Here is a 21439-nt window from a genome sequence, read left to right on the forward strand (position 1 = left end):
CCCAGGGAGGTTAAGGCTGCAGTGAGCTGTGGTTGCACCACCACACTCCAGCCTGGACAACAGGAGACCCTGTCTCAAAAAAAAAAAGAAGAAGAAAAAGAAAATATAGTGTGCCCCCCGCCCCCAATGCCAGTAGGAAAGAGTTAGCACATTAAAATCTGTATTAATGTAGTGAAATCAAAAGTAAATAAGATGGTTTTCCTTTTCTAATACTTACTCCACATGACTCAATAAGGAAGGCAGAAGAAGCTCTTCTAAGGGAAGTTGCTGTGCAGCTCGAGGCCCATGGTCAGCTTCTAGAAAGGACCCCGAATCATTAACCCTCAAATAGAGTCCCCTGAATTTGGAACGGAAGTGTAAAATGCCCACCACAAAGGCTTTCAGAAAAGTAGGATACTTTGCCATCTGACTATACTCTTGTATAATGAACAAACTCTTCTATATAAAGTTTCACTGTATAAAGACCCATCTTGATTTTAGATAAGAAAGTTTTATTGATCTTGCAACTATCAATTCTGCTCTGTTCCTCCATAAGCAAGTACCCAACCAATCATAGTAAATTTACATTAAGCTTAAAGGCCATTGGTATGAGTAAAAAAAATTCATCTCTTTAATATTTAGGTCAGTACCTTAAAAAGCCAAGCACATAGCAAGCACTCAATAAATGCCTGATCGATTGCATTTTTAATCCTTTATCTTTTTTTTTTTTTTTTTTTTTTTTTTAGACAGAGTCTTAACTCTCTCGCTCTGTCACCCAGGCTGAAGTGCAGTGGCGTGATCTCAGCTCACTGCAACCTCCGCCTCCCAGGGTCAAGCAGTTCTCATGCCTCAGCCTCCTGAGTAGCGGGTACTACAGGTGTGTGCCACCATGTTGGCCAGGCTGGTCTTGAACTCCTGGCCTCAAGTGATCCACCCACCTTGGCCTCCCAAAGTGCTGGGATTACAGGCGTGAGCCACCGTGTCTGGCCTAGTCCTTTATCATATACTCTAATTAATTACAATTGGCCACTTTTCAACTAAACCTTTCCTCCCAAAAAGGACTGCCCGTCACACTTACAAAGCCATGTAAATGGCATCCATGGAACAAACTAGAGTTGATTTCTTATTTCATAGAGGAAAGAATTCCATCCACTGACTTAATTATCTGTAGTGCTTAGGATGTGATGTGCTTAACAGTGTTTAGTGAGAGAAAGATTCTCTGTTCCCTGATCCTGTTTCTTGGCCTTTTCTCCATCTGCTCCTCATTTTTATACCCAGCTTCCAGGTGCACACCATATTTTCTCCATTCTGATGGAAAGATGAATGTATATTTTAAAATTGAACGAAAACTACAAATCCTGGCTGTGTTTTATTATCCCTATCTCTGTTTGTCAATTTGAAGAAATTGAAGGGAGGTAACGATTCTAAGACCCCGTAGTACAGAAATATTCTGCAAAAAGCAGTGGTATTTGAAGGATCATTTTTAAAAGTTTAATATCAGTATTTTAAATGTAAGAAATTTGTTCTACCTCATCAATTCTAACTTTAAAAGAATTCCTATAAATTATTAACAAAAAGATGCCAAATTCATTCTGATGATAAACACTTAAGAGTAGAGATTATTTTAATTCTGTGTACTTAAAATCATTTTCTATGTGCTCAAACTTCTTGTTTTGCGTCAAAATTTTCTGTAGCATTTCAGTTTTTAGCATCTCTTCTAGAACCTTTAGAGTGTCAGATGGTACATCCTAGTGTTTCTGTTAGGATGCAGATAAGTTATAGTCTTGCCAGATTCAACTGAAAATGAAAATACTGGGCCAGGTGTGGTGGCAGGCATCTGTAATCTCATCTACTCAGAAGCAGGAGGATCGCTTGAATCTAGGAGTTCGAGGCTGCAGTGCACTATGATCACACTTAAGAATAGCCACTGCATTTCAGCCTAGGCAGCATAACAAGACCCCATCCCTGTTAAATAAATATAAAAATGGAAATATTCGTTTTTTTCATTTTTTGGGTAAGCAAGTGTTCTTCCATTTCTTTCTAAGATTTTGAAATGTGATGCTTGCAAGTCGTTTGCCTTCTCCATGAAAATACTCACTAGACATTTCTGCTGCCTTTAAGAGGAATTTAAAATTCTTTATAAAAATCAATTAACTATGCTTACCACAATCTTAGTATTTATCCTTAGTTTTGACTTAAACAATTTGTAATACATATTGCCTCCTCAAAGAGATGGAGGTCTAGAGATAAACAAATTCTAAGTGAGTTTATTATTTACCTACAGTAAATTAGTATTTTTATAGCTAAATGGGCTTTAGCAACACATAAGTTATTTTAGCTTCCCAAAACCTTGATAATTTTATTAGCTATGTTAATGTCTCTGATTTAATTTTGTCCTTTCAATTTGTAAAACTACTTCTCCCAATATATATTATTGTCTTTTGTGTAATTAAAGTTAATATTGTAGTTAGCAGTTGCCAGCGATAACTGGTTAGGGCTAACTCCCGTTATTGGTAACTATTTGCATAATATATTGCTCAGCATAGAGCTTGTAATTTAAAATGATTTCTAGGTTGCGTATCCTTTTGTTATTAATCCATCTTACTGCATTTTCTTAGAATAAAGAGTATCAAGGGAACTGACTCCATACTATTTTTAGTCAGAAAATTAATACATTTCATAATTAATATTGTAATATCCACGTTGAGGCCAAACAATGTAAAATTGATGGTTAACTATTTGCATTTTATACTGTAAGCTTTTCTCTTGAAGTGTCACATGCTTTCTACAGTTATGACTTAAAATATTTACATTTCTGTCTCTGAGCATAATGTATCTGTATGAAAAGTACAACTGCTACAAGCTGTCAACCTGACTATCAACAGTGTCAGGTGAGCTTATGGCAGAAGCAAAAGATTCGAATTTGAAGCAAAAGATTCGAATTTGAGTTGATTTGGAAAAATAAGGTTGACCTATGCAATATAAAATGTTTTTTGTACTGAAGTGTGAAGGGCATGGGGAAATCCTTCTTGTTGCCTGGTGTCATAACTTCTTCTGTGCCTGTAGATAATACAGTTGGCCCTTGAACAGTTTGGGATTAGGGTTATCAAAAGTGTAATTTAGGACTTCCCAAAAACTTAACTACTTGACCAGAAGCCTTATTGATAACAAACAGTCAATTAACATATACTTTTTTATGCCTTCAGAGTTTTATACAATAAGATAAGCTAGAGAATGGAAGACATTATTAAGAAAATTGTAAAGGCTGGGTGCGGTGGCTCACGCCTGTAATCCCAGCACTTTGGGAGGCCGAGGCAGGCAGATCACTTACCATCAGGAGTTCAAGACCAGCCTGGCCAATATGGTGAAACCCTGTCTCTACTAAAAATTCAAAAATTAGCCGGGCATGTTGTTGCATGCCTGTAGTCCCAGCTACTCGGGAGACTGAGACATAAGAATCTCTTGACCCCAGGAGGCGGTAGTTGCAGTGAGCCAGGATTGTGCCACTGCACTCCAGCCTGGGCAACAGAGCAAGACTCTGTCTCCAAAAAAAAAAAAAAAAAAAAAAATACATATATATATATATATATATATACACTTTTTTTTTTTTTTAATTGTAAGGAAGAGAAAGTATATTTACTATTCACTAGGTGGAAGTAGATCATCATAAAGGTCTTCATCCTCATCATCACCATGTTGAGGAAGAGGCTGAGGAGGAAGGGGGCCCTTGGTCTTGCTATCTCTGAGGTGATGGAGGTGGAAGAAAATTTGTGTGTAAGTGGATCCCTAAAGTTCACACCCATGTTGTCAAGGGTCACCTGTGATGCCACAGGCTTCTATATGCGTCTCTAACCTGTTTCCACAAGGGACCAATCCCTGAGGATGCTGTTGCAACAGGACTTGGCAGAGGAATGAAAGGGTTCCTGAAAAACCCTCCCAGAGTACCTATAGGAACTACTCTGATCCGTAATTCAGCTCTCTTCTGCCTTCTAAGACAGAAACCTCAGATCTCCCTCAGCTTGTGGGTGGTACCGTGAGAACCGTCTGTATTTTCCAGTTATGACTTCACCTTTATGTGTTTAATCTTCCATCTTCTCATTTCTTTGCCCAGATAAGGTGATCTGTGTCTATGATGGTCAAAAGATAAACAAGAATAATATTTCAGTATATATTTGCAACTCACAAATTTTTCTTAGAATGATTTCTTTTATGTCATTACTTATAATACAATAAGTAAACAAGCTATTTAACCATAGTTTTAAACTATTCTTCTAAACCCTGCTGTGTTGCAAATGCTGACAATTGAATAGGCTTTAATGTTTAATGGACTTTTAAAGTTGTAAATGGGTAGAGGTCAGGAGTTAGAAAATGGCAATTTTTTATTTTTTCATTTTTTGAGACAGATTCTCGCTCTGTCGCCCAGGCTAGAGTGCAGTGGCACAATCTTGGCTCACTGCAACCTCTGCTTCCTGGGTTGCCAAAGTATAACTTAGGACTTCGCAAAACTTTACTACTTGGTTCCTGGGTTCAAGAGATTCTCCTGCCTCAGCCTCCCCAGTAGCTGGCATTACAAGTGTGTGCCACCACACCCAGCTAAATTTTTGTATTTTTAGTAGTGACTGGGTTTCACCATGTGGCCAGGCTGGTCTTAAACTCCTGACCTCAAGTAATCCACCTACCTCCCAAAGTGCTGGAATTGCAGGCATGAGCCATGGCATCTGACCAGTTTTAAGAAGCTAAACAAGCCATGTGCAGTGACACGCTCCAGTAGTCCCAGCTACTCAGGAGGTTTGAGTGAGCCCAGGAGTTGAGGCCAGCCTGGGCAACACAGTGAGTCACCGTCTCTAAACAAAAATAAATAAATAAAAATTTTAAAATACAAAGCTACACAAATCGGATTACATGTAATACATTTGCCTCCTTTAAGTTTTCTACTAAAGGCTATTCTAAGGATAGATTATCTTGAAATTATTTTGAAATTGAAAACTGAATTATATTTTTACTTCTCTCTGATGCACTTTCATTATTTTCTCTACCCCTTGGAACCTTTTTCAGTTTCATCAGGCTGGGGAGAAATGCCTCATGTTCACTCAAAGACTGAGAACTCTTGGGGAGAACCATCCTCCCCTTCTCCCCTGGTGGATAATGGCACAGCAGCATGGGGGAAGCCACCCAGCAGTGGTAGCGGGTGGGGAGATCACCCTACTGAGCCGCCAGTGGCATTTGGAAGAGCTGGCGCACCTGGTGCTGCCTCAGCCCTGTGCAAACCAGGTAAGCCTAGCATCGTGCTTGCCCTGATCTGGCAATTTAGAAATGACTCAAAGTATTGAATTTTAAAAAGTAGAGTTTTAGGATACTTTCCTCATGATATTTACACTTGTACTACAAACCAAGAATCTTAGCCAAGCACAGTGCCTCACACCTATAATCCCAGCACTTTGGGAGGCCAGGGCAGGAGGATCTCTTGAGCCCAGGAGTTCGAGACCAGCCTGGGTAGCATAGTGAGACCTTGTCACTACAAAAAAAATGGAAAAATTAGCCGGGCATGGTGGCACACGCCTGTAATCCCAGCTACTCGGGAGGCTCTGGTAGGAGGATTGCTTGAGCCCGGGAGGTTAAGACTGTAGTGAGTCATGATTGTACCACTGCATCCAGCCTGGGCAATAGAGCAAGACCCCATCTCTTAAGAAAAGAAGCCAAGATTATAAAATATTTGTCATGCCTGGTACGTGAACACAAAGGTGCTTTTAAGAGATGTCCAGGCCGGGCGCAGTGGCTCACGCCTGTAATCCCAGCACTTTGGGAGGCCGAGGTGGGCGGATCACGAGGTCAGGAGATAGAGACCATCCTGGCTAACACGGTGAAACCCCATCTCTACTAAAAATACAAAAAAATTAGCCGGGCGTAGCGGCGGGCGCCTGTAGTCCCAGCTACTCGGGAGGCTGAGGCAGGAGAATGGCGTGAACCCGGGAGGCGGAGCTTGCAGTGAGCCGAGATCGTGCCACTGCACTCCAGCCTGGGGGCAGAGCGAGACTCCGTCTCAAAAAAAAAAAAAGAGATGTCCATGCCTTCCTTTTATAATAATACAAATAAATGCAAGAATCAAAGCAACGAGCATATTATGTTTGATTCTCCTGGTAATGCCCACACTACTTCAGCAGTATTCTTGTACCTGCCACATTAAGTAATTTAAACCTGCTATTTCACTGAGCAAGATAGATAAAGCATGTCATCTTCCTAAGATTAGTTTTTGAAAATATGTTTTACCTCACAGCAGTCTAACGTATCTTGCCGTCTTGCCCTGCTTTCATCTTGTCAACAGAATTCCACTTTGGGTGGAACTCGCCATGTTTGTTTTCAAGTTATTTATCCCTAAACAACTTGAAAAAATAAAAAAATTGTGCATTTTCCTCCCATTTTCTGAAAGTGTAGCAAATTTGCAGGTAATAAATATCCTTATAAATGTCCAGATTATGTGTATACCACGTGGAATTCTTATATGGGTGTTTTGCAATGTGATAATTGTAATATTAACATGAATATAAGATTACTGATTTAAATCTGATATTAAAATTAATTCTGGCTGGGCATGGTGGCTCATGCCTGTAATCTCAGCACTTTGGGAGGCCGAGGTGGGTGGATCACCTGAGGTCAGGAGTTCGAAACCAGCCTGGCCAACAAGGTGAAACCCCGTCTACTAAAAATACAAAACTTAGCTGGACATGGTGACGGGCACCTCTAATCCCAGCTACTCAGGAGGCTGAGGCAGGAGAATCGCTTGAACCCGGGAGGCGGAGGTTGCAGTGAGGCAAGATCAGGCCACTGCACTCTAGCCTGGAAGACAGAGACTCCATCTCAAAAAAAAAAAAAAAAAAAAATGGTTCACATAACTGCAGGAGCTTCGTCTTTTTTGGTTCTGTTTTTCTTTTTGTTTTTGTTTTTTTTGAGACGGAGTCTGGCTCCGTTGCCCGGGCTGGAGTGCAGTGGCGCGATCTCAGCTCACTGCAAGCTCCATCTCCTGGGGTCATGCCATTCTCCTGCCTCAGCCTCCCGAGTAGCTGGGACTACAGGCGCCTGCCACCACGCCCGGCTAATTTTTTGTGTTTTTAGTAGAGACGGGGTTTCACCATGATACCCAGGGTGGTCTCAATCTCCTGACCTTGTGATCCGACTGCCTCAGCCTCCCAAAGTGCTGGGATTACAGGCGTGAGCCACCGCACCCAGCCAGAAGCTTCATCTTTTCTTTGGACATTATTAGATGTCCTAGATATTAAAATGCAACTTTATTGCTTTTATATTTTGTTTTTTTGCTAATGCTCGATAGTGTGTTCCATATAGCCACCACTCTGCTCAAAGTATTTATTCCATTTGTATTACTTTTTGTTACAAACCTAAAGGATAGGGGAATTTCTGAGTATTTAGATTCGTGTGCCATTTTGAGGCAGTGTATTCTATCTTGAGAATTTTTCCTTGGAGGCACAGTTATGTGCCTATTCTATATGTTTATCAGCGTTATATCTTCATTAAAGACCCAGCTAATTGCACTGTTACCTAGTCTTTGCCCTTCTTCATATTCTTCCAAGAAGTGAAAATTTGGGGTAATTTTGATACCGAAAATCACTTTGTATTTTAAGAAAGGAGGGAAAAACAATATCTGAAGTGGAAACTCAGTGGTCACTTTGTAGCTCCATCTGCCTAAGGCCTCCATCCTGCTAGTCTGTAAGCGTCTCCTGTGGGCTTGTTAGAAATGCAGCCTGTTGAGCCCGACCTCAGGCCTGCCACACTGCACGTGATCCAGCTGACTGTCATGAGTGGGCAGGTTTGAGAAGCTCTGCTTTGTGTGACTTAATCCTCACAGGTTTGGATCAAGCAGTGATTAAGAATCAGACAGAGGTGGTCATTTCAGCAGCACACGTACTAAAATTGGAGCAATACAGAGAAGACTAGCGTGGCTCCTATGCACGGATGAGATACAGATTTATGAAGCATCCCATGTACAGATTTTCCTGCCACTTGTGATGGCTCATGCCTGTAATCCCAACACTTTGGGATGCTGAGGAGGAGGACCACTTGAGCCCAAGAGTTTGAGACCAGCCTGGGCAACATAGTGAGACACCATCTCTATTAAAAAGAAAAATTTTGCTGGATGTGGTGGCACATGCCTGTAGTCCTAGCTACTCAAGAGGCTGAGGCAGGAGGATCACTAGAGCCCAGGAGTTCAAGGTTGCAGTGAGCTATGATTGCACTACTGTACTCTAGTCTGGGCAACAGAGCAAGACCCAGTTTCAAAAAAAGAAAAAATGTACAAATTTTAAAAACCACACAGGACAATGAAATATTTTAGGAATCTACATTTCTGTAGCCTGTTCATACCATGTAGAGATTGCCACCTTCCCTGGTGGCCCCAGGATTTGTTCTTAGCATGTTTGTGTTTCAGAATGATCTATAGTTGGTTAAGGAAGTTTAGAACAGCACAGAGTACAAATAGCTGGTGTTTGAAGGAAAAATTATATACATATACATGTTTATTTACATATGTAGCAGGAGAAATTCAATTCTGAGATCTGGGAGAAATGAAGGCATAAAAAGGTAGATTGCGGCCGGGCGCGGTGGCTCAAACCTGTAATCCCAGCACTTTGGGAGGCCGAGATGGGCGGATCACGAGGTCAGGAGATCGAGACCATCCTGGCTAACACGGTGAAACCCCGTCTCTACTAAAAAATACAAAAAACTAGGCCGGGCGCGGTGGCTCAAGCCTGTAATCCCAGCACTTTGGGAGGCCGAGACGGGCGGATCACAAGGTCAGGAGATCGAGACCATCCTGGCTAACAGGGTGAAACCCCGTCTCTACTAAAAAAATACAAAAAATTAGCCGGGCGAGATGGCGGGCGCCTGTAGTCCCAGCTACTCTGGAGGCTGAGGCAAGAGAATGGCGTAAACCCGGGAGGCGGAGCTTGCAGTGAGCTGAGATCCGGCCACTGCACTCCAGCCCCGGCGACAGAGCAAGACTCCGTCTCAAAAAAAAAAAAAGGTAGATTGCAGTGCATCATTTGTCCCGCCTCCCCTGAATTATTTGTTATAGTGGAAGCATCATCTGCGTTAGGGACGTGAATTTGATAAGTTCATGTTTGCTCTATTTCTAGCTTCAAAATCTATGCAAGAAGGCTGGGGCAGTGGTGGGGATGAAATGAACCTCAGTACCAGCCAGTGGGAGGATGAAGAAGGGGACGTGTGGAATAATGCTGCTTCCCAAGAAAGCACCTCTTCCTGCAGCTCCTGGGGGAACGCCCCCAAAAAAGGACTTCAAAAGGTAATGCGTACAACATTCTTAAAGATGGTATACCCTGAAAACCAAAGGTACTTCAAACACATTCAGTATCCAGTTAATTAGCTGAAAAGGTAGACCTGAGGTTCTCAAAGTAGTCTTAGGACCCTTGGAGGTCCCAGAGACCCTTTCAGGGGAGTAAGCAAAGTCACAACTATTATCATGCCAGTACTAAGACTGTCTTTTTCATTTGAAATCTCTCTCCAGTATAGGGTAGAGGTGTCCAGAGATCTTTTTTATAGCAGAGAATGTGCAGAAACAGACATGAAAATCCAGCCATTTATCTTAAGCCAGACAGAGATTTGCCAAAAGGCAAAACAATGCCACCCTTCTCATGAAAAATTAATTACTTTTTATTTTAAAATGTTAGGTTAATATGTAATGACTTTGTTATTATTTTTAAACAAAATATTTTTAAATTTTCTCAGTTTTAATTTCTAATACAGTAAATAGCAAAAGACACAAATCATATAAACAAAAGTTCTTTGGGATCTTCAGTCTCTAAGAGAGTTTTATAGGGTCCTGAGACCAAAAAGTTTGAGACAGATGATTAAGAAGTCTTAAAATAGATGGGCAGGCAGGGCACAGTGGCTCACGCCTGTAATCGCAGCACTTTGGGAGGCCAAAGTGGGTGGATCACTTGAGGTCAGAAGTTGGAGTCCAACCTGGCCAACATGGTGAAACCCCATCTCTACTAAAAATACAAAACTTAGCTGGGCATGGTGGTGGGCGCCTGTAATCCCAGCTACTCAGGAGGCTGAGGCAAGAGAATTGCTTAAACCTGGGAGGCAGAGGTTACAGGTGCAGTGAGCCAAGAACGCCTCACTGTACTCCAGCTTGGGCGACACAGCGAGACTCCGTCTCAAAAAAAAAAAAAAGACACAAATGGGCAATCATCTAGAAAAAATTGAGATACACATTTCATATATATGTGGGATACATGAGACACATGTATCTCTTTTTTTTCTAAATGACTGCCCATTTCAGTCCACATTCAGCATGACTGAATTTCAAGTAGGTCACAAATTTAAATATTAAAAATATAAAAATGTGAAAGAACATTAAAAACAATTTTGGAGTCAGAGAGGCCTATCTAACTATGACCAAAATCTAAAAGCCATAAAGGAAAATCTTTTGCATCAATAGATAAATATAAAAACTGTACATGACAGAAAATACCATAATCACAGTCAAAAGAAAAATAGCGAACTGGAAAAATATGTTTATAACTCATGTCATAGAGAGGGCTGATCTCCCTGATACATAAAGTCCTAGAAACTGATTAAAAAAAAAAAAAAAAAATCTCAGAATGTGAAGAGTAGCTGGTCCACAGAGAAGGAGCACCAATGGTCCTAGACACAGACTCACAGGAAGGCAGTGCAGTTCCAGACATCATTCAGAGACGCCTGCCATTTTTCATCTCTCAGACCTGCAGAAAGCCAACATTTTGATTTTTTTATTGAAAAGATTTTTTTTAGGGACAGAGTCTTGCTGTGTCACCTAGGCTGGAGTAACAACCTTGAACTCCTGGGCTCAAACTGTCCTCCTGCCTCAGCCTTCTGAGTAGTTGGGTCTACATGTGCATGCCACTCTGCCCAACTAATTTTATTCTTTATTTTTTCTGTAGAAAGAAGAGTCTCGCTTTGTGGCATTTATACAGTTTTGTATTGCAGCATTTTTGTAGTAAAAAGATAAAAATGGTTTAAATGTACATTGGTGGAGTAACAAGTTAATTGTCATTTCTACATTACGCAAAACTATTTAAAAGGAAATTCTATATATGTATTGATAGGAAAAGATCACTAAAGTACATTGTTAAATGAAAAGCAAGGTGCAGAAAAACATGTACAGCGCACACCCTATTTTGTGGGGTAGGAGGAAGAAAACTGTGTGTGTGTGTTTGTGTGTGTGCATGCATGCACACGTAGTGTATTAGCTTCTACAGAATGTTCTAAATTCTCTGGAAGGGCAAATAAGAAACCGTTTTGAGTAGTCTCCTCTTGGAGAGAACAGGAACTAAGCAGATGGGGCGGCATGAGATGAAAACTTTCTTTATACCTCGTTTATGCTTTTGAATCGTGTGAATGTATTCATGTTCAAAAAAATGTAGTTTAAAAAAGCATTCAGTTAATAATCATCAGAAACCAGAAACTAAAATCAGAGCTCTCCGCTCATGAGTAGTAGAAGTGATTACAGACATCAGAAAGAATCCTTTTTACAGTTGGGCTGGCAAATAATCCAGTTAATGATGGGACCAAAAATACCAAATTGGTAAATTAAAATATTGGCTGATCTGGCTCTGGCCGCATAGTAATGATTAAAATAGCCCCCAAATAAGCTAGTTCCTTGAGGAAAGAAAGCCTGTTTGTAGAGCTCCATGTGCTCCATGGTGTAACTGTGGCAGGCTCAATTGTGGAAAACACTATGAAGAATATTTTTAGAAGGGGATTTTTTTCATATTATGATAATGCATCATTAGAACCTTTGCATTTATAGGCTCAGAGGGAATGTTTTGTTTTGTTTTGTTTTGTTTTGTTTTGTTTTGTTTTGTTTTGTTTTTGAGATGGAGTTTCGCTCTGTTGCCCAGGCTGGATCGCAGTGGTGCGATTTTGGCTCACTGCAAGCTCTGCCTCCCAGGTTCACGCCATTCTCCTGCCTCAGCCTCCCGAATAGCTGGGAGTACAGGTGCCTGCAACCACGCCCGGCTAATATTTTGTGTTTTTAGTAAAGACGGGGTTTCACCGTGTTAGCCAGGATGGTCTCCATCTCCTGACCTCATGATCCACCCATCTCGGCCTCCCAAAGTGCTGAGATTATAGGTGTGATCCACTGCGCCCGGCCAGAGGGAAGTTATCAAGAAGCCTCCTGGCTCCTCTGTGGTGCCATGCCCTCCCCCCGACACTGCTCTTTCTGTAGCTGACCTTTTTCCTCATCCTCTCCTTCACTGACATTTTCCTCCTTATTCCTTTTCTCTACCCTGTGAGCTATAAGTAACAAATAGTTCATAAAACTAACAGGTTTTTTCTCCCTTTCTTCTTGCTGCCTGTTTATTCATTGGAATAAACCCCCTCATTTTATCATTTTTCAGAATAAAGCTCAGAAAAGGGTAAAAACTGTATAAATTTTTAGTAAACTTCACATAGGGTTGTGTTCAAGGGAGCACTTAGAATTACTGGATAGTAAAAGTAGTATATATTTGTGATGAACTAAATTATCTGGGAAAGAGAGATAATTATCTTGCTTTTTTTAAGTTCATAAATTGCACACATATACCAACCTGCAAATGTACCTTGATGCTTTCCATAGGAGTAGCCATGAAATATTGTTAGTTTCTGGAATACAGCATTATTCAATGTTAATACAAAAAGATCCTGTGACTTTTAAATGACCCTGAATTTAGGCTGTCTCCCATTTCTGGAAGAAATGCATTAAAATATAGCTCATGGACTTTCCCCTTTCCCACACTTTGTTCCAGGGCATGAAGACATCTGGCAAGCAGGATGAGGCCTGGATCATGAGCCGGCTGATCAAACAACTCACAGACATGGGCTTCCCGGTAACTGCTGTCATATTTTACTGCTACCTACCATGCGTCCCGAAATGAAATGCCCTGATTGTTTCCTCTCCATGTTTGCTATGTGTGTCAGAAGGCACCAAGATTATTTGAGGAATGAGATATTGACATCATCTAACTCTTGAATCTCCCTTTTACCTGGGTAGTTTGGGTTAGGGATCATTGCTTTGAACTACAGCAAAGACCTGCATAATTTCTGTCAAAAAGGGTGTGAGAGCCTTTTCCTAGAAAAGAAAATGCTGTTTTTTTGTTTTGTTTTTTTGTTTGTTTGTTTGGAGACAAGGTCTTGCTCTGGCACCTAGGCTGGAGTGCAGTGGTGTGATCAAGCAATCCTCCTGTCTCAGCCTCCCGAGTAGCTGGGACTACAGGCATGAGCCACCATGCTCGGCTAATTTTTGTATTTTTGGTGGAGACGAGGTTTCACCATGTTGGCCAGGCTGGTCGCAAGCTCCTGGGCTCAAGCAATCTGCATGCCTCGGCCTCCCAAAGTGCTGGGATTACTGGCATGAGTCACTACGCCCAGCCAGAAAATGCTGTGCGATTTTAAATTTTCATTGGTTTTATACAGTTTTATGTTTACTTTTAATTCATAATTAAAAGTGAATTTCATTAGTGTATAGAGTATATTGACAAAGATCACAAAAGAAAACTTGGTATAAAGTACTAAGGTTTCATATCCAGAAAAAGTATCCTAACCAGACCTACTTAGTTTCTAAGTTTCCAGTCGTATGTAGGGAGAATTCATATTGCAGAGCGTTCCCCTGAAAATACCACAGTCTGTTCAGTTCCTGAGATTGGATGGCAGTTCAGATGACAAGGAATGTGGCCCATATTCGCCATGTATTCCCTTCATGTGCCTTTTTTCAAAATCCTTATTCAAATGAATGTTTATCTTTCAATTACTGTAGGTGCCTTTTAACAATGAGTCCAGAACGGCCTCCGTGTAGAGGAAGAGCCCCATCCCTCACACTGGGCAGGGCATTGTGTCGGTGGCCCAGGCTCTGCCTGTGTGAGTGGGCAGGAGGTGGACCATGGCCTCAGTGTATCCTGATTTAATACTGTCTCAGTTATCGTGGCACCCTAGCGGCTTCTACCATCCCCTGAGATGACTGTGTTCCAGTCATAAATTATCAAAGTGAATCTACTTGTTTTGTTTTTCTGTTTCTTAGAGAAAAGTTGTTGATGATAGAGCCTAGAATTGATGAAGTGAGAAGTGAAGCTCTGCACTCCGACAGTGACTGACATAGTTGCTGGGACTAGAGAGAGGCATGGAGATGGGCCCATGACAGGAATCCTGTCCTAGGAGAGCATCCTGTCCTCATGGCAGGTGTCCTTGTCTGTGGCCCTGCTGTCTTGGCATAGATTGCATCTTTATGGAATCAGTGCTACTCAGTGTTGTACAGAATGATTTTAGGACCAGACACGGTGGCTCACGCCTGTAATCTCGACACTTTGGGAGCCCAAGGCAGGAGGACCACTTGAGCCCAGGAGTTTGAGACCATCCAGGACAACATGGAGAGAACCTATCTCTACAAAAATAATACTAATAGTTACATGTTTTAAAAATGAAAATGAGTTTAGGAGTACTTACAGGGTTTTACTGTCACTCTGCATTTTGTTTCCAAAGTGTTAAATACACGTGCTTTACTTTGAAAATCAAGTCAATACATTTTCTTATTACAAGTATTTTAATTCAGAAGACATTGTCTCTAACTTCAACAGTGAAGAAATGTATTTCCACTTCCAAAACCTAATAACTATGTCTTTAAGTTGATAGTAATTAAACTATTTGTAAGCTTTCCTTCTGTTAATTAATGTGCATTAATGAAAACTCTGTTTTCCTACTCAGAGAGAGCCAGCCGAGGAGGCCTTGAAGAGTAACAATATGAATCTTGATCAGGCCATGAGTAAGTCATACAACATCCTTTTTAAAAAGGTACCCAGCTGTGAAGTTTTACTTTCCAGAAGCATTTGGTTGTAGTCATGGTTTAATGGTTGAATATGTCCTGGGTAGACAGGACCAGGCCACAGTGAAAGAGCAACCGCACAACAGGCTGGAACCACAGAGTGAGTCTCTAGGGACTAGTGGACTTTGGAGCCGAATCACCAATACCATAGTTGAAGCATATTGGCTTTTCTCAATATTTTCCCATATGTTTTAAAGGGAGGTAATAATGACACTCTGAGAGACACTGGAACCACACACTGGACTTCAGTGGACACACTGAGTGCATTCCTCATGCCTTGCCCCAGAGTGGACTTGCCTAGGGGCCAGCAGAAGCGTCACCTTGCTGGTTGAGCACCAGCTCTTGTTGAAAGATAAGATTTTCTGTCAAGGAACGAGCAACCCTAGTTCTTCTGGAGCTGCTTTAAAAGTAATAATAATGTTAAATATTTACATTTAAATATAGTTGATTCTTATTTTCTTGGTGGTTATGTTCTGTAAAGTCACCACAAACACTGAATTAATGAATACTGAACCAGTGCTCCTAGGAGACATGGGGTTGAGTTCCTGTGAGCCTTTGCTCACAACATTTTTGTCAACCAATCAATATATAACCTTGTTTTATATGTTTTTCTGTTTCAAGACACCTTATTTAATATTGATATATATTTCTCACAAGTAATCATATGCCATATTTGTTAATACCAAAACATTAACCAAGAAAGGTATACCATTTTTCTGACCCTGGATAATGTGACCGTAAATTTATTTGGCCTTCAGACTCATAACAATGCCGTCCACTACACTCGTGAATCCACAAATTTAGCCTCTCTTCCATAGCTCTATCACATGCCCAGATGTTACTTGAGTACTTTTGAGCAGCCTCACATACAGGTCAGTGAATTTTCTCTTCCTGTTTCTGGATGTACCATGTCATTGATTCATGATCATTGAACTCAGGGCCAACAGTGCTTTAACTCATGCCTGCATGAAACTTACTTGACACACATACTTCCTCCGTAAGGTGCTTTACTGCCTTCTTGAGCTTAAAAACACAAGACAGCACCTCAGCCCCACATGGGGGGACCATTTTAAACACCAGCATCACTACAGAAAGCCCAGAAATACGAAAAGCATGACAGTAAATGGACGACAAAAAGGGCACTTCTTTACCGCTTGAGATCTGAGGCTCAACCTGAACTGGGAACATGAATGTTGGGCAACTCACATTTTTTTGCCAATCTGCACATGTCCACAAATAACCACAGAAGTGCTGCAATTATTGATTTGGGGGTTACAAATTTTAGCAAGTGGGACAGTTTTACAAGTACGGATTTCATGAATAATGAGGATAGACTGCAGACTGTCTAATCGTGCACGTGCAACAAAATGTGGTGCAAACTGCCAGGGCGGGACAGAGCAGCGTGTGCTGCAAGAGGTGAATTCTAACTCCCTAGAACTGTGGAGCAGGACGGAGAGTGGGCCAAACACATACTAGTCATTAAGCCAACAGAGCCATGAGAATAGAAACAGTGTCTGTTTTGCACAAGGTTGTGTCCCCCACATCTGGAAGAATCCTTGCAGGTACAGGACTCGGTGAATGGAGAGGCACGGCCATGAAGTAGGAGAGGAGCTGTTGCAGACAGAATAATCGGGAAGGCCCCTGCAAGAAAGTGACCATTGAGTTCACCAGAAATGAGAAAGCAAGCTGTATAGAAAACTAGGGGAGGGGGTGTATCCCAGGGAAGAGGACAAGCCGAGCCCCTGAGGACCAGCCATGGCTGGTGTGGTTGCTGCGGAGAGAGCAGAGGAGCGACAGGGCCAGATCAGAGAGTGCAGGAGCCATGGAAGGATGCACGAGACCAACCCCCATCCCCTCACCGTGAAACCTTGGCAGCCCCTTGTCAGGCTCAGCCCTAGCAAAGCCAAGGGCTGTCTCTGCCCCGGCTTCCCTGTGTTTGAAGGGGTGGAGGGTCTCCGTCCCTCCTTGAGGCCTTAGCTGGTGCCTGTCTTGTGCTCAGCACTCACTTGTTTTGTTTACAGCATTGTTTCTGTTTGTTGTGCTCCAGGCGCTCTGCTGGAAAAGAAGGTGGACGTGGACAAGCGTGGGCTGGGAGTGACCGACCATAATGGAATGGCCGCCAAGCCCCTCGGCTGCCGCCCGCCAATCTCCAAAGAGTCTTCCATGGACCGCCCCACCTTTCTTGACAAGGTATGAATATAGGTGGTTTTTGTTTTTGCTTTTTTAACAAGAGGAGTTTTTCATTTCAACTGTGTCCTTAATACAAGCTAGATTAAAAATTTGCTGGACGGTAATACTTAAATGACTTTTGTCCATTTTTTTCTAACATTATGAATGTTTAACTCAAAGAAGGGAATGTCGTATTTCATGTGATGTTACTGAGAATGAACAAGACTGGGATTGAAAATAGATTTTCCATTTTTATTGTGTGAACTTGGCTGGTTTTCTGCTTCAATTTGTCCAGTGGGCAAGGATCATCAGATTTCCATTTTAAAACACAAATATCTCATTTTAAAAACACAGATCTCCCCTTTGGAAATGATGTGTTACATGTTTATCCTCAGGAAAAGGGATTGGAAGTGATGGAGCTTGAGCACCCATCTCTGGCTGCCCCTTGTCAGTTGGCCACATGAGTGACCACAGCAGGCGTCCGTGGAAAACTCCCTGAATATTTAGCAAGTCCAGTCACAGCTCAGTTCCCAGTGTTGTCATGTAATGATGTCCCCACTCCAGATTGGTGTGACTACAAAGCGGAGAAAAGCATTACACTAAATTCAATGCAAACATTGAGCCTTGAAAATAAAATTGAAGTAAGGAAGGACACATTTAAAAAAAAAAATCAACAGTGAAAGGAGGCTGGGTGTGGTGGTTCACTCCTGTAAACCCAGCTGAGGCGGGTGGATCACCTGAGGTTAGGAGTTCGAGACCAGACTGGCCAACATGGTGAAACCCCATCTCTACTAAAAGTACAAAAATTAGTGAGCATGGTGGCACACTCCTGTGATCCCAGCTACTTGGGAGGCTGAGGCAGGAGAATTGCTTGAACCCGGGAGACGGAAGTTGCAGTAAGCTGAGATCGTGCCATTGCACTCCAGCCTGGACAAGAGAGCAATACTCGGTCTCAAAAGAAAAAAACAGCCGGGCGCGGTGGCTCAAGCCTGTAATCCCAGCACTTTGGGAGGCCGAGACGGGCGGATCACGAGGTCAGGAGATCGAGACCATCCTGGCTAACGCGGTGAAACCCCGTCTCTACTAAAAAATACAAAAACTAGCCGGGCGAGGTAGCGGGCACCTGTAGTCCCAGCTACTCCGGGAGGCTGAGGCAGGAGAATGGCGTGAACCCTGGAGGCGGAGCTTGCAGTGAGCTGAGATCCGGCCACTGCACTCCAGCCTGGGGGACAGAGCGAGACTCCGTCTCAAAGAAAGAAAAAAAAGGAAAAAAAAAAAAAAAAAACAATGAAAGGAAAGGCTCACAAGCAAAGAATATCAGAGATGGGACTTGGTCTTACTCTCAGAGTCCTCCAGCACGTGATCTGCCTCAGCTGCAGCTGTGGGGTAGCCCAGGGTGAGGCTCACATCCTCGTCCTTCCCCTCGCCAGTGTGGACAGAGTTCAAACTCATAATGCCCAGTGAAATTGGAATTACAGATAAATAATTTTTGAAATCATACTAAAAAATTACTGTTCATCTGAAATTCCAGTGTAACTCAGCATCATATATTTTTATTTGCTAAATCTGACAACCCTAAATTGGGACCCTGACATTTAAAATATGGAATAATGCACAGACTGGTTGTGATGTTAGCTGACGTAAATTTGCAAAGGACCTGGCACATAGCATGACCTCAATAGATGTAAATAATAATAATAATAATAAGGTTCTGTCTTTTCTAACTTACTTTTATAACTCACCCTCACTGCTGTGTTTGTAGGTCAAAAACAAATGTCACAGAATTCAACCTATGTATACCTACAGCTTTGGTAATAACTTCTCAAAAAGAATCTGTTTATTTGAAAATGGTTGTGCCTCCATCCTTCCTCCGTGCTCCTACCTGTTAGGAGCCAGTAGTTAGGAGAACAGTAGCAGCTAATATATGTGTTTGTAAAATACTTTTAAACTGAAAACAGCATCTTAATCCTATTTCTCTTTTTCTTTTTCCCCTCTTGCTTTTGCCCATGTTCTCCATTCCCTTATCCACACTTTTTTGATCTGTTAATTATTTATCCATCCATGCCTCCTCTGTTTCCTTGGGAAACTGTTTGGTGCTTTGTCTGCTGATGGACACTGCACACAGCTCACCCTTTCTTTCTCCAATCAGGATGGCGGCCTCGTGGAAGAGCCCACGCCTTCACCGTTCTTGCCTTCCCCAAGCCTGAAGCTCCCCCTTTCACACAGTGCACTCCCCAGTCAGGCCCTGGGTGGGATTGCCTCCGGGCTGGGCATGCAAAACTTGAATTCTTCTAGACAGGTAAGGCTGTTGGGAGCGAGCAACACGTGGCCTTTGTTTTACCTGCCTTCTAAAAAATGTGTTTGAGACATAAACTTTCTTATTTGTAGTTAATACCTCTATTTTAAAATATGACTGAAAATGTACAGGTAGTTGAAATACTACCAGGATTTCCCTTCAAGTGACTTACTGGAGTCAAGGGTTGAAGTAGGAAATGCTTTAGTTATATTTATTCTTACACTTCACTAAAACATGTTAAGTTCAGCACCCTTGGTCTAATTTGGGACTGGCTGAAGTGATGATGTGTTGCACAGTGGTCTTCAGCTGCCAGATCCATCCAGAGGCCCAGGTAGTGCCCAGCCTCTTTCCTCTTGGCAACCAAAACGTTACGTCTGTTGATCTGTGAGAAAGCACCACATTCTCCCCCTTTTTCCCAGAAATAAAGATGACATCTCTTGCAAGGTGGTTCTCAGGAGTCACACTGGCATTTTTTTTCCAGACTTCAACACTCTTTGGGTACAGCTGGAGATCACTTTTCTAAGTCAGTTACTAAAGGAAGGACCTGAGAGTGTCGTTTGCCACTTCGTCTTACTTTTCTCATATGGACTGTTAACATGAAGTGTTGTACCAAAAAACATAGGATCCTTTCCCATCCCTAGGACATCCCTTCTCTCTGATTTTCTTAGGGATGAGGTTGACACACACACACACCCCTTGGAGACATGTCTCTAAGGCACTGTGACATGTGGGTGGCCACACAGCCTCTGTGTGCCCATTGTCCCAGTGTTGTTACCAGTAGTGCCCTTTCCACTCACCAGCGCCCAACTGTGTGATCCTGGCAACCTGACACTGCCCCCATGGTGGCGATGCAGTGGGACATCTCATTTCCGTTGTTCTGCCAGTTTCGAGTCAGCAGCCCAGCTAGGGTGTGCACTGGGGTTCGTTCACAGCTGTTAGGTTCACAGAAGGGGGTCTCTGCCAGTGCCTCTCAGGCGGCTCTTCCCAAGTGAAGCTGTACAGTACCTTACCTCACCTATTTGTCACACAGAGTGAAAACTACAGCTACAATATCTTTATCATAGTTAATACAGAATTAACTACCTGAATTTGTCAGTTCATTCCATTTCAAGGTTTATTGAAATAATAACTATATTTCCTGTTTGAAATGTTGCTGGCCGGGCACGGTGGCTCAAGCCTGTAATCCCAGCACTTTGGGAGGCCGAGATGGGCGGATCACGAGGTCAGGAGATCGAGACTATCCTGACTAACACAGTGAAACCCCGTCTCTACTAAAAAAACACAAAAAACTAGCCGGGCGAGGTGGCGGACGCCTGTAGTCCCAGCTACTTGGGAGGCTGAGGCAGGAGAATGGCATAAACCTGGGAGGCAGAGCTTGCAGTGAGCTGAGATCCGGCCACTGCACTCCAGCCTGGGCAACAGAGCGAGACTCCGTCTCAAAAAAAAAAAGAAATGTTGCTATCCTCTTAGATTAGTAATCCCCACACATTATTATTTAATTTTTATCACATCGTTTTGGAAATGTATATTATTCAAATAACCGTATTCATGTTGCTATTGTGTGTGAAACATTGTATGCTGGTAGTTTCTTTGAATGGGGTAGCCTTCTTGTTGTATAAACGACACTCATTAAAAATTCACTTGGGGCTGAGCAAGGTGGCTCACGCCTGTAATCCTAACACTTTGGGAGGCTGAGGTGGGTGGATCCCGAGGTCAGGAGTTTGAGACCAGCCTGGCCAACATGGCAAAACCCCATCTCTACTAAAAATGCAAAAATTCTGGCCGGGCGTGGTGGCTCACACCTATAATCCCAGCACTTTGGGAGGCCGAGCCAGAGAATTGCTTGAGTCCAGGAGGCAGAGGTTACAGTGAGCCGAGATCGCACCACTGCATTCCAGCCTAGACGACAGAGCAAAACTCCGTCTAAAAAAAAAAAAAATAGCCAGGCGTAGTGGCAGGCATCTGTAATCCCAGCTATTCAGGAGGCTGAGGGAGGAGAATCACTTGAACCCAGGAGGCAGAGGCTACAGTGAGCCAAGATCAGAGTGCTGCACTCCAGTCTGGGTGACAGAGCAAGACTCTGTCTCAAAAAAATTCTCTTGGGTACAAGTTGACAATGGTAGGAAGTA

The 21439-nt window shown here is 42.5% G+C and overlaps 1 protein-coding gene and 1 non-coding gene across 11 annotated transcripts in view; both read left to right on the forward strand.

The window, feature by feature from the left end:
• TNRC6C (trinucleotide repeat containing adaptor 6C) overlaps positions 1–21439 on the forward strand; it is a 156731-nt gene that overhangs the window by 104358 nt on the left and 30934 nt on the right. For 8 of the 10 annotated variants that reach the window (XM_033182348.1, XM_033182345.1, XM_033182347.1 and 5 more), the window contains 6 exons: positions 5035–5250; positions 9123–9289; positions 12780–12860; positions 14728–14785; positions 16893–17035; positions 19164–19313. In XM_033182348.1, coding sequence (XP_033038239.1) covers positions 5035–5250; positions 9123–9289; positions 12780–12860; positions 14728–14785; positions 16893–17035; positions 19164–19313 — 815 coding nt within the window. The remainder of the gene's footprint in view (positions 1–5034; positions 5251–9122; positions 9290–12779; positions 12861–14727; positions 14786–16892; positions 17036–19163; positions 19314–21439) is intronic. The other 2 variants (XM_033182346.1, XM_033182349.1) reach the window with 2 other exon arrangements.
• Positions 7873–7979, forward strand: LOC117068058. The gene has a single exon (XR_004430931.1). It is a non-coding gene; the product is annotated as a U6 spliceosomal RNA (small nuclear RNA).

Source organism: Trachypithecus francoisi, unplaced genomic scaffold (assembly GCF_009764315.1).
Source record: "Trachypithecus francoisi isolate TF-2019V2 unplaced genomic scaffold, Tfra_2.0 Lachesis_group20, whole genome shotgun sequence".
Lineage (NCBI taxonomy): Eukaryota > Metazoa > Chordata > Mammalia > Primates > Cercopithecidae > Trachypithecus > Trachypithecus francoisi.